The 14,029-nt window shown below is 44.2% G+C and overlaps 1 protein-coding gene across 1 annotated transcript in view; it reads left to right on the top strand.

Moving 5' to 3' along the window:
- The window catches only part of LOC144052468 (protocadherin-16-like), a 106,922-nt gene that overhangs the window by 82,271 nt on the left and 10,622 nt on the right, over positions 1-14,029 (top strand). Inside the window, 8 exon segments of the mRNA XM_077566552.1 lie at positions 479-710; positions 797-1,033; positions 1,603-2,631; positions 3,939-4,126; positions 4,209-4,305; positions 5,590-5,747; positions 7,732-8,578; positions 12,316-12,555. Of these exon segments, the coding sequence (XP_077422678.1) occupies positions 479-710; positions 797-1,033; positions 1,603-2,631; positions 3,939-4,126; positions 4,209-4,305; positions 5,590-5,747; positions 7,732-8,578; positions 12,316-12,555 (3,028 nt within the window).

Here is a 14,029-nt window from a genome sequence, read left to right on the forward strand (position 1 = left end):
AAAGACGTGGCGACCAGTCGTCAGACGTCAGCATCCTGGTCGATTTATGTCACATTTCGCTATGAAAATACAAGCAGAGAAATGAAAGAAAATGACGGCCATGTTAAAACGATTAGATGGTGGGGGAGAGAAATGCCTCAGCTGTCAGGCAGTAATATTTTATTAGGTTGAACGGCTGTCTCCTTTGTTTTTGCCACCTGGTCCAAATGAAATGGCTGCATTGTATTCCGCGCAAATGAAAAGCCTTCTGAAACCGACTGCAGAAAAGACCTCTCGCGCTGGGTCGGCCTCTCCCGGGGGAGGCCATTAATCTGACCTGTTGGGACTCTTCTCCGAGGTCATTCTATACATAGAATATTTTCACCGGGGTTTATTTCTACACCAGTAATACGGTCTACTTGCAACGCTTGTGAGTGTTGGGTGATTTATCCGACATGACGGTATAACATAACAAGAGCGCTTTTGGATTCTCGGACAGGGAGGCCTGAGCACACACGCCTACGTGAGGGTGGATCTGGTGGACGTGAATGATAACAGACCCGCCTTCTACCCGCTGAGCTACGCTGTCAGTCTCAGCTCGCAGAGCGCTCCCGGGACCTCGGTGGTCCGAGTCATCGCCTACGACCCAGACTCAGGAGAGCACGGCCGGATTACGTACAAAACTGTTTCCGGGGGGTCGTCCCCGTACTTCACCCTCAACAAAGACACAGGTTGGCGCATTGAAATGTGTATTTTCCTCATTTGAACGTTCAAGCCGCACGAGGGATCGCTTCAAAGTGAAATCCTCTTTGTGCAGGCGTCATCTCTCTTTCTCGATCCGTCCATGGCAAGGCCAACTCGGTCATACCGATGGTGATCTCAGCCCAGGACGGCGGAGGTTTGGCCACCCTGGTGAACGCCAGGGTCAACATCAGCGTGGTGGCGGGTGCAGTGGCGCCCCCTGTGTTTGAACAGGCACAGTATTACTTCGCAGTTTCCGAGGATGTCTTGCAAGGGACTGTTGTGGGTAGCGTCCAAGCCAAGAGTAAGACGGGTATGGTCCATTTTCACGTCACACACATGATACATCTCATCTTGCTCCCAAAAACGTATAAAAACGTTCTATTAACTCATTCACTCGCGGCCAAAAAAGCTCTTTTCCCCTGTGTTTTAAACTGATTTGTGAATAATGATGAAACCATTCAATTACTAATTGCTGCAAAACGGAAATAGATAGAAATATATTTATTTCCTAATGAAAGAAGAGACTGTATTCTTTCTTAGGTAGGTTCCATGTCTTTATAGCAATAGAACAGAATATTCTGTGGGCCTTGCAAAATCTGTCAAAATCCAGTAAAACAGCCTGGAGCGAAGGAGGTTGCTTCCGTGAAAATGGCTGGGAGTGAATGAGTTAAGAAGTGCCAACATACACATTTAGTCCAGAATTTACATCGTTCAGAAATTCCATTTCACAAATGTGTTTATACATTCCGATTCCCAGGCTTTTATGTCCACACTGGAAATGACAAATGGCATCTTTGGAGTATTCTTAAATGCTTTCACTGCAGTCTCTCTTGGGTAATGACAACTTCTGCTTTGTGTCTCGTTTTCCCCTCCTGCCAGGCCTCCCCAGAGATGTGGCCTACACCATCAGCTCTGGTGACCCCACAGGATACTTTACAGTGGATGCCGACACCGGAGCCTTGCGAACCAGCCTTTCCCTGGATCACGAAGCCCAGCCCACGCTTGACTTGGAATTGCAGGTCCGCGCCGGCAACCCCCCGGCCTTCGGTCAGACCCGTGTCCACATCACCATCGAGGACGTCAATGACAACCCACCTGTGTTTCTTCCCTCGTCCTCCGAGTCGCTGCTGCTGCCAGAGCAAACCGAAATGGGGACTGTGGTGTATCGCGTACAAGCTGAGGACAGAGACTCCGGAGCAAATGGCCAGCTGACCTTTGACCTGGCATCTCCAAGTGGCATTCAGAGAGCTTTCAGCATAGAGCGCAGCAGCGGGGAGATACGACTGGTAGGGGTCCTGGACTATGAGAGTGTCCCCCGCTATGATCTCCAAGTGATTGCCAAAGATGGTGGAGTGCCTCAGCTTAGCGCTACTTTTATGCTTGTTGTCCATGTCCAAGCAGAAAATGACCAGGGGCCCATGTTTGATACTCTCAGCTACAGAGTAGAGCTCAAAGAAGGCACTCCGATTAATACGCGCTTCCTGCGGGTCCGAGCCCTTAACAGAGAAACGTTGGGCTCTGCTTACTTCAGCCCTCTTTCGTATCACCTGCGACCGGATGGCGATGCCGCCGGCTTCGGCATCGCTTCGGACAGCGGCTGGCTCTTTGTGAAGAGCGCCCTGGACCGAGAAGTCAAGGACATGTATCTCCTGACCGTGCTGGCCAGCGCAGGTCACGGTCAGCTGAAAAAGACCGGCAGCGCCACCGTCAGGATCTCCGTGACGGACGAGAATGACAACCCACCTCGACTCACGCAGCCCAGAGTCTTCATGACTGTGAGGGAAAACCTGCCGGCGGGGACAGGCTTTGGTCATGTGTTGGCCACCGATCGGGACAGCGGCTCCAACGGACGCCTCAGCTATCGTCTGCTGCACCCTGACCGGAACTTCCAGATCAACTCGCACACAGGTCATTTGCAAATAGGGATGCACTGATTGGGGGGCACAGCTGCACACCAAATTGCCCTCATATGACAATAAAGCTCTACCTACCCACCCCGAACCAGCTAGCATGCTAACTAGCATCCATCCAGCCAAACCAGCTAGCATGCTAACTAGCACCCATCCATCCAAGCCAGCTAGTATGCTAACTAGCACCCATCCATCCAAGCCAGCCGGCATGCTAACTAGCATCCATCCATCCAAGCCAGCTAGCATGCTAACTAGCACCCATCCATCCAAGCCAGCCTGCATGCTAACTAGCATCCATCCATCCAAGCCAGCTAGAATGCTAACTAGCATCCATCCATCCATTCATCCAAACCAGCTAGCATGCTAACTAGCATCCGTCCATCCAGCCAAACCAGCTAGCCTGCTAACTAGCATCCATACATCGGTCAAAACCAGCTAGCATGCTAACTACCATCCATCCAACCATGATTAAACAGTGCACATATAGGCAAACAAACATTTAGACCTTTGGACATTCATCAATTAACCTAAAATCGCCACTCAATTACAATCACAAATAGACAGTCCATCTATGTTCTGTCCCACTTGTCCTGGGTTGCAGCTGAAATGGAGCCTAACCCAGCTAACTTTTGGCGAGAGACTCACATCAAATTGAGAGCCTTCAATTGCCCTTAGATGCATGTTTTTGAAATGGGAGGAATGTGGGAGAACCTGCAATAGAAACAATGGAGTTTCGAACCCAAAACTCCTGACTGCGGCAGGTGCACTAACCACTGTGCTGTATATCACAGCGATGCCCTCAGATGCTTACATTTCCATCAAAAATCCCATCATATCATTCATTCATACCATCAGGTCACAACTGGGCCAATTGCTTTAGTTCTTGGCGGAAGGCTGCAAATCAAAGAATGCAAATGTTTTAGTATGTTTTAGCATGACACATTTATGACACAGTTCCCCCCTCGCAGAACATTTCAATTATTCAGAAACAAAATCAATTAAAGCTCAAATTGCGTCTTCCCTCGCTGCAGTGAATAATTCAGACAGTGGCGACAGCGCCTCGTTGCGCTCTAATTGGCCCGCCAACTCTGTTAGTCTGTGGGAGGAGACGCAGACTCTGATTTGTGATCGCTCTCTGGCAGCGGAGCAAGTCTCAACAGCTTCTGCCAAGCTCGCAATGTGGATCTGCTCCATGCAGATGTTCTACATCGTAGTACTCACGTGTCATCGGATCCACGTCTGTTGGCCGCCCTCCCTCGCTCGTACGCTACGTGAGCTCTGATGAAGCCTCGCATCTGCTTTCAGGTGAAATGAGCACCAGGGCCACTCTGGACCGGGAGCAGCAGTCCAGCTACCAGCAGGCGGTGGTCGTGCAGGACGGCGGCTCGCCTTCACGCAGCGCCACCGGTACCGTCTTCATAAGTGTGCTGGATGACAATGACAACGCCCCGACATTTGTCCACAGCCCCCCTGGGAAAAAACTCATCTTGCAGGTGACGCCACAAGACTGTCGACAAAAAAGAAGAAAAGAAATGACCTTACAGCTTTGGTGATATTAATTTGCCTGGTTAACAGGTGTCCGAGGGTCCGTCTTCTGGGATTCTGCTGGGCACAATACAAGCCAAAGACCCAGACGAAGGAGAGAATGGCACCGTACTCTACTCGTTGTCAGGTACGGCAACAGAATACAGCGGCGACTTTGCAATGTTGAAACTCTTGAATCTCGAAAATGCAGTGACACATTGTAGCTAAAAATACAAACCCATTAAAACTTGCTGAATAGCGTAACTGACCAACTAGCAGCTGCTGAGTTCATGTTGCCAAAAACATGATTTTCCTGTTTCCTAGCCCAATATTTCTTGCTAGCTACCAGATGGCAATTTACTGTCGCTAAACACAACCTGTTACATGGCCTAATCAAATGCTGAACAAAAATGTTGAAACTACACTCGTCCTGGTTTCATTCTGGCTAGTTAGCTGGCTAGCTAACTAGCAGACTTGACGTTCCAAACTTTCCTTATTCCTAGCAAAGTTTAAAGAAAGAAAAAAAAGTGTTCAAACTAGACTAGTCGTCCTTTCCTTCGGTTTCTTTTTATAACTAAAGATGGTGACTTGTAGCTTAAGAAGAAAAAAAAAAACATCCCTGTTTTCTCACTCGATCAGATGCAGATTTCTGCTGCGGTATGTTTCAAGCTACTGTATTTTTCTTGCTAGCTGTAACTAGCAACCAGCTGGTGATTTATTTCATTTTTTGGTACAGTTAAAAGCAGAATTTAAATGAAAATGTTCAAATTCAAATAGTTCTGATTTCCATCTGGTAAAGTTTATAGCTAGCTACTTCGCTAACTAGAAATTAGATCATCAGTTCCGTTAAAGCCAACAATATCTCCTGCCTAGTCGAGGTTCATCTTTCTGTGAAATGCCACCTCAGCTATTCGGCAAACAAAAAGAGAGAAAAAAAAAAAGACAAATTCACTTATTAGTTTCTGTACTGCCCTAAGATTTCATAGCTCTGGCTAGTAAGATGAGGCATTTTAATTGGTGTCTAGGAAGTAAGATAAAGCGATACATCGTAACTGACAGACTGTCTTTTGTATGTCGGAGGTGGAGCTAAATTTAGCCTGGGTTGTTATGAAGAGTCTGAGGTAATGTAACATGAGTTGAATGAAGTGTTTTTGGATCGTAGTTTGTGGCAATGTTTTGATTGTGGCAGTGATTTGCATTTTTCTTCACTATTCAGCCGAACTCAGGCCTTGTACAGCCTTGTATTTGCTGTAGTTTACTGTAATACACAATGTTATCTTGGGTGTTAGAGTGGTTTGCAACTCGGGGTGTTTCAATATATATATATATAATATTTTGGGGGGAATTTGGGTATAACATTTTTTTTTTTTTTTACTTAAACATATACTGTACCGGAACTGTAAAATAAACTTTTGTGCTTGATGTCTTCCAGGTCCGAGGGTCGAGCGCTTCTTCCTGAACCCCAACACGGGCGAGCTGCACTCGTCGTCGCCCCTCAGCCACTCGGAGCGCCCCGAGTACACGCTGACGGTGACGGCAAGCGACCGAGGACTGCCGCCTCGCAGCTCCTCCTGCTCCATCGCCATCCAGGTCAGAACCGAGCTGGAGGCCGGCCAGCCCAAACAGCGTGTGTTTAGACGTATGTGTGTGTGTGGTGGGGGGCCGCCAGGGCCCACGTCTGCGGGGCCCCTCAGACCTATCAGACAAGGCTCATTCCCCTTTTTCTCCCCAAGACATTTCAAAAGGGATTTTTCTTTTTAAATGGAAAAGTGGGTGTGAATGAAACGCTGCCAGCTGGCTTGTGTGATGAGTGCCAGCTGTGATGGCGCTTTCTCATGGTGACTTCAACACTTTCAATACAGTAGCCCCCTTTTCACATTGAGTGGCAGCGCAAAATAGCCCATTTTCAGCGTCGTCCTTTTAATTTGTAACCCAGAACAGAAAGCTGACACTGAGGAAGGAACATATCGGTTCCAGGAAAATGGAGTTGCCAGATAAACAAATTTATAGCAAACTTTTTCCAAAGATTTAAAGACATAATTATTTAATAATTGGATTAAACAGGACCATGTTGTTTTTGCCTGCTCATGCGTTTATTCTACGTCCTTTAATCATCTTTTGCCGATTATTTTCTAAGTCGGTCAACATTCATAGCTGGAGCGGTTCACTTTTTCCATCTAATGTGGAAGCAATTTATAGCTTGTCATGTCACATATCGTCAAGGTTTACTTACTACGCTGCGCTTCCTCTGTGATGCAATGATGTGTGTGTCCAAATGTGGAAAAATGGAATTACATTTTAAAGTCATTTTTCCCTCCCTTTTGGAATTACTGTTTATTGTTCCAACAAATTAACATCTATTCTGATAACTCACCATGTTTGCGTGTATGCTGTTGAAAATGTATTTATTTAGAAAAGCTTTTTTAATTTTTTATTTTAGGACACCCAGAATTGTTGATTCTTATATTATTATTATTATTATTATGTTTTGATTTCTTTTTTTCAGGACGCCGAGAAATGTTGATTATTATTATTATTATTATAAATTAATTTATTTATTTATTTTATTTTAGGACACCCAGAAATGTTAATTTTTTTTTTTTATTGTTTTATTTTAGGACACCCAGAATTGTTGATTCTTATATTATTATTATTATTATTATTATTATTATTATGTTTTGATTTCTTTTTTTCAGGATGCCGAGAAATGTTGATTATTATTATTATTATTATAAATTAATTAATTTTATTTTAGGACACCCAGAAATGTTGATTTTTTTGTTTGTTTGTTTTATTTTAGGACACCCAGAAATGTTGATTATTTTATTATTATTATTATTATTATTATCATTTTATTTAAAAAAAAATATTTGAGGACACCCAGAAATGCTGATTCTTTTTTTTTTTTTTTTTTCGTTTTCCCATCTCCGACACCATGTTCATCAACTTTTGATGGAAATGTCTATCAAAATAGGATGCACAAAAAAGTGTCCGGCAAATGAGCGGGAAGTCATCCATTTTGGATTGAAGCAGCCATTTTGACTGACTTCCATTATTTGTACTCTGACAAACTCTTACTAGGGAATTTACCCAAATGAGTATTTGTCAGAAGCAGAAAGAAGCTTTTATTTTTTTTAGATATCCAATATGAGCGGAGCGTGGTGTCAAAATCATCATTTTTGAGGATTCGCCGTGAAAACGAGAGATTAGAAATACAACTGAAGACAGGCAGTTCCACCGCGTAATGCTGAAGGTTGCTAGTGAAACTTTTACTGCCTTTTTTCCTGGTTCTGACACGGGTATCAGATTATGGGTTTAATGTGACTGGCCTGTGACTCTAGTCTAAAAAAAAAAATAAAAATGCTTGTAACTGCTTTAATTTCCCCCATGAGAACACAAACACGCATGCCAGCAAGTGCATCAGATCTGTTTCTGCTTGGTCCAAAAATCCATAACATATTTTTGGTTTTGTACTTCGTGTAATTATAATTTGCCACCAGGTTTTGTCAGAGGAACATTCGAGTCACGCGCTCGGTTCCTCATAGAAACCTCATGTTTTGTTTTTTTATTGCAGGTTCTCAGCATGACCAGACCCTCTTCAAAGACCAACTCGCATTCGATAGCTTTCAACTCTGTGGAAGAAGCCAAGCCGGGTTCAGTCGTCGGTTCCGTCCGCCTTCACGATGGAGAAAGCCCGGCGGAGGGCGAGGTTACCTACATGGTGGTGGGGGGTACGGACAGTGACGGGACTTTTGTGGTGGATCGCTTGACCGGAGACGTCTACCTGGCTCGGCCTCTCGACTATGAGCAGGATGCGCACTACACGCTGAAGATCGAAGTGGACGACTTCTCTCAGGCTCCGCCCGTCAGCACCCTGGTCCACCTGGACATTAACGTAAAGGACAGCAATGACCACGCCCCTCAGTTCCCCGAGGATCCGGTCACGGTTGTCATTTCGGAGAGCATCCAGCCGGGAACTTCTGTCTTCACGTTCCAAGCCACGGACAAGGATGGCAGTGGGCCCAATAGTGACCTGAGGTACTCCATCCTCCAACAGTTTCCGGACGTACCCGGTCTGCTCACCCTGGACCCTGCCACCGGGGTTCTGACCTTAAACCAAGAGCTGGACCATGAGGTCAACCCCAGCCTGATCTTGGTGGTGAAGGCAACGGACTCCGCACTGGACGCAGGTCAGAGGATGTGGAGTTCGGTCACGGCCAGGATTTACGTCACCGACGAAAACGACAACCCGCCGGTGTTCAGCTCGCCGACGGCGGTGAGCGTGATGGAGGACCAGCCCATCGGCTTTGTGGCGCTCTACGTCATGGCCAGGGACGCGGACCGAGGGGAGAACGGCAGGGTGACCTACAGAGTCCAGTCGGGCAACGCAGGCGGAACCTTCAACCTCAACCCAAACACCGGTAAGTCTTGCTAGAGGGAGGGGCGAGTCGGTGCATCAATTTTCCGGCAGGTCCGTTACAAGAGTCGAGATGAAGGCTACTCAGTGTTGCCCCAAAAAATTCCGACCCCTGTAGTAGTGATAGACCGATATTGGGCATTTTGAATTTCAGTCTCGGCCAGAGGTGGCAAACCCAGGTCTAAAAAGTCAAAACCCTTTTCTGCCACAGTTTGACTTCAGCCTCAGGTGCTAGCTAGGTAGCTCCCTATCAGGTAAGCTAGCCTGCTAGGGAGCTACCTAGCTAGCACCTGAGGCTGAAGTCAAACTGTGGGCTAAAGTCAAACTGGCAGAAAAGGGTTTTTACTTTCTGGATCTGGTTTAACTTTCTGGACCTGGATTTGCCACCTCTGGTATCGGCCTTTTTTAAAAAATCTGACAGCCGATAAAAGGTCAATCTAAAACCATTTTAATCTCAGGGTACTATTTATTTACATTTTCAGTTAACTTTATAAGAGATGCTGCTGACCCTGGGAACCCTCTGAACCTTTTGGTTTTGTTCGACATTAAAACAAAGTAATGTGAAAGTTTAAAATTTCAGGTATTTTTAAATTTTTTCGAAAAAATATTTACTGTATTAAACTATAGAGAGCGATGGATTTACTTGTTTCATTTTCCAAGACGTACTGATTACCTTGGGAGCTACCGGATTATTTTGTTAGAAATTTAAAAGGATTGTCTGTTTTCTAAGTAAAAATAAAATAAAATGGAAAAGTCTGAACAATTGGTACCCTAAACATGCTTTTAAGACATTGCAAAGTCTAGATTGGCATTTGTATTTCCAAAAAATGTTGACGCCAATTTTTGTTTTTCGTTTTTTTTTTTACAGAAAATTACTATCGGTTATCGGCCTTCTTGACTACTAATAATCGGCATCGATATCGGCCCTGAAAAAAAATTATCGGTCTATCTCTACCTTGTAGCATCTCTTTTTCTAAATCTTGGGACTCTTTGTGGTGTATTGAAGATTTGTGGAAACTCTGCGATTCCTTCCAAAATATTCCACACAACATCCACGTACACACTTAAAGGGGGGGGGGGGGTGTTCTCCAAATTTCATGGAACAAGTTTTATAATTTGGGTTGCAAAACATGATTCATAACTGAGAGGATTATACAAACTGCCTGCGCTCATTTTTCCCCACCAATGAAGTCTTATCGAGCAAATGACGGTAGAAATGATTGACAGATGGCAACTACTGTAGTCTAAGTTGGGCTGCGGGATTCATTTCAAAGTCTAACTCAAGCTTCTTTTTGCAGCGTCTTTGCATGTTAAAATGCGCACGGGAACATCCCCCCTCCCCCCCCCCTTCCCGTGCTCACTTTTGATATTTCCACCACCTGCTGCCAATTCCATTCCGCCGGCGCTGCAGACGGCCCACATGTGTTCACCTGTTCATTTCATTTCACGGCAGCCCTTTTGAAGAATTTGCAGCACCTGTAAATTTCTCCGGGCGCTGAATATCTCTTCACCTTTGAACAGCAAAAAGACCCCCCCTCTCCCCCCTCCCTTCCCTTGATCAGCCGCCTTAAACACGCAAACTCTCGCCGTTCTCCGCAAAACTTCTGAAATGATGGCAACTCTTGTTTTAGCCATTCTGACTTATTGCTCTCAGTTGGAGGTCGGACAGATGAAGAGAGCCTGACAAATATTAAACACGCACGCACACAGACACGCACACACACGCGCGCGAGAGCCCACACGCACACGCCATCATCCGTGAAAGAGCAAAGAATCTCCTGCACGGGCTTCTGGGAACCATTAGAGGGGGGATCGGTTCCGCGTGTTTATGCGTGCGCATGTGTTTGTGTGCGACCGTGCGCTCGCGTGAGACTGCGTCGCTTAGTCAAAACGCTGACCTCGGGCTGTTTGGTCCTGTGGGCTTTGTTGTGGCGTCGGCGACACGTGTCTGGCTCCGCCCACCTCCTCGTCCTCAAGTCCTCGAAACATTTGGGGGCCCGTCACAAAAGTGTTTATGCACACTGGTTTGCTCCTGTTTGGAGGGTCAAAGATGGTGGAAGACTAGCAGTTATTATAGTTTTGGATTTTTCTTTTTTAAAATTGAGTTCAAATTAAAAAGATGTAAAAAACAAGTGTGATATTGAGTTGTGTTGATGTCATTTTTCTGCCACCAGATGGCACAATTGCATTTGTATGACGGTGACAGCTCGGTGCATTTTTCTTTTCATATTTCTAATCTGGAACATGAAGAAATTTTGGCACGTTTTGAAAATTGCAAAATACAACTTGACCCCAGTCTCCACAAATGTAAGCATTATTACAATGTGTTTAGTTATTATAGTTTTGGAAATGTCGTTATAGTTCATTTTTATTGCATTTTGAGTTTTGTTTTTTAAATTTAGTTTTGCTTTCAAGACGGTTCTGTTAGTTTTTATTAGTTTTAGTTATTTTAAAATGCTTAGTTTTAGTTTCAGTATTAGTTTTTGTTTAAAAAAAATATGTATTACTTGTGCGCAATATTTAATAAACACCACTAAAATGAAAAAAATAATGCATTTCTTACCTAGCATTGCTAGATGACGTCACTTCTGTGTGACACACTTTCAAACGTCCTTATTCCGGTTAATATCAAAGAAATTTGGAATCATCCCCAAAGGCTCGTGCTTTAAATGAATTACCAAAGTCTACAACGAAGGACGTTTTGGCTATAATTATAGTTTGATTTAGTTAGTTTTGTAAACACAAAATGGAGTTAAAATTGGGAAAAAAGTTTTTTGTAGCATATGCCGCTATCGCTATCCCACCCACGCGCGCCACGACAGCAACAAAAGGCAGCTTGATGTAAAGCGCTTTATAAATAAACATGACTTGACTCGCCATCCAATAATAATGAATGCATTTTTTGTGTTGTGGCGCCACAAAGCATCCATGTCAGCTTAAGATGTTAGAAACACCCCAAATGAAATTTCTCCTTTCCTACATCTTTTTCTTTTTTTTTTTTTACCTTTCACATGTGCTATGAGTGATCGGGGATAGAGCGGGATCACGGAGTGAGTCGAGAAAAAGAAAAAAAAATTCAAAGCGGTAACTGGGACCAGATTAAAAGCTGAAGGGCAAAACCATCTGAGAGCGCATCCAAAACAAACCGGCGTCGGCTTTCCCTTTTCCTTTTCGCGTCGCAATTGAAGGCATGAAATTGAAAAGGAATCAATGCGAGTTGATGATCTCAAAGGATGAAAATAAAGTGGCCCCTAATTTCCACAGAGCACGGCAGGCCTTGATGTTGCGTGTCTTGAGCGCGGCGTGTTTACGCTTTCTTCCCTCACGGCCGCCGTGCTGTGCTGTGGAAAATCTCGTAAATTGCGGCCAGGCCCTTACGAGCTGTTTGTGTAGTGTTGGTGGAAGTAGCGAGCGTTCAGGTAGGCAAAACTCTGTGTGTGTGTGTGTGTGTGTGTGTGTGTGTGTGTGTCTTCTGTTATTCGGCCCTCACACGATTACTTTTCACACTTTTTTTGGGATGGGGGGGGGGGGGCTTGCCTCTGATGATTTCAGCATGTTTTCATGGTTGTGTAAAGATCCACTACTCACAAAAAGTTCAGGATGAAATTTCAGAATTGACCTCAAAAGTTAAAAGGTGAACTCAACTTGACCTTCTTTACACTTTCGAAGGCCCTTTTTCAACTGTTCAAGTGTTTCGGATGCTTTCAAGTCCAACCACCCCACAACTGGTCTCTCGCGCAGGTTCTTTGTCTATCTCGAAACCTCTGGACCGCGAGGAGCAGGACGTCTTCAACCTGACCGTCGTGGCCGAGGACCACGGCGTCCCCCGCCGCTCGTCCAGCCAGCTGCTGCGCGTCTACGTGGTCGACGTCAACGACCAAGTGCCCCAGTTTGAGGAGAGCCACTATGAGGCGCGCGTCTCTGAGAATCGAGCGCGGGGGACCGCCGTGTTGACCGTGTCGGCCTTCGACCTGGACCAAGGTGATCAAGCGGAGTGTTGACAACGACCCCAGTGAGGGAAGTCGCTATTGGCTGTCCTAAAAGCTGCGAGAAGTCGCTACATGACGTCATTGGCTAATTTGCATAATTGGCCATTTGCATGTCATTGTAATGGACGCTGTAAGAGAGAGAAATAACGTAGTAGGAGAGCTCAAAAGTGAGGGAAAAAAACACCCTTAAAGAACATCAAAAAAAAAAAAGTCCCTAGATGTGTTGCTAGTTAATTTTGACCCCAAAAAGTTGCCAGATTTAGCGAGAAAGTTGCTAAAATGGCAGCACTGGATAATAGAAAATACAAAGGCTCCCTCGTTTTTTACCATGTTTCCAATAATAATTTCATACTCGGGCTGGGCGATATGGCCCAAAAATAAAATCTCAATGTTTTCAGTCATTCGGTACGGTTACGATTTTAATCGAATAATTCCAATAAACGTTTATTTAAAGGCTTCATTTATTCAAAAATGTTCAGACGACGATTACAACATAACATAAACGTAACATTCGTACTAGCTGGCAAAATTACAACTCACAATAACATGTAGATGTAACAGAACATAAGAGCTTTTAATAATCCAGAAGACAAAATTCGATTTCACGACTTAATACATTTTCAATTATCCGATTTTCAAAATGCCGATTAATCAAATTAATTCAATTTATTGCCCAGCCCTATTTCATACACAAGGCTACAAAACATAGTTACAAAACATTTAACATTTTTATTTGAATTTTTTTTAAATACTTTTAACTCATTTGCTCCCCAAAACGTTCGATCGATATGCTTTTGGCGGTACGTCCAACTTGCTAACTCATTTGTAAATGTGAATTAGGAGTGCAGAATAGACACACAAAAAAAAAAAAAAACTTGAGTATAGCGCTATCGTAATGGAGCTAAACGTAGCATCATCATTCAAGTCATTTAAACTGTTACAGTTGTACATGACTGCGTGACTTATTTTCTAAAAAGATTACAATTTATTACGTTGCACTATCCTAAAAATCAAATGCCCAGTTTCCCAAAATATATTCTATAACAACCAACAGTAGAGAAACATCCATTTGTGAACCGCATTTCTCAAAGCATGGAAAGATATGAATTATAGTTATAATGACAAGTCAGTTCGATGTTCAAAAAACCATGTCGCTCTCACAATTGCATAGTCAAAGTCCAACAAACATTCTCCTCTTGTGCCGTTATGTTTTTCTAAATGCTGGCGGCTTGTTTTTTTTTTTTTTTTTTTTTTTTCCGTGTGGCGTGACTCAGAAGCAAATAAAAGCAAAGCTATTGTAAACGTTCTATCCAAAAGTAATTAGCCAAGTACACAATGCCAGTTTTTCCGCCAGAGCCGATTGCGCAATAGCACGCAACGAGGCGCGCGGACACCTGGAGAAGCCTCGTTGCAAACTTGCTTGGACAGCGAATAACAAACAAATAAAGGAGGGGGAAAAATAAGAG

Source organism: Vanacampus margaritifer, chromosome 5, assembly GCF_051991255.1.
Source record: "Vanacampus margaritifer isolate UIUO_Vmar chromosome 5, RoL_Vmar_1.0, whole genome shotgun sequence".
Classification (NCBI taxonomy): Eukaryota; Metazoa; Chordata; class Actinopteri; order Syngnathiformes; family Syngnathidae; genus Vanacampus; species Vanacampus margaritifer.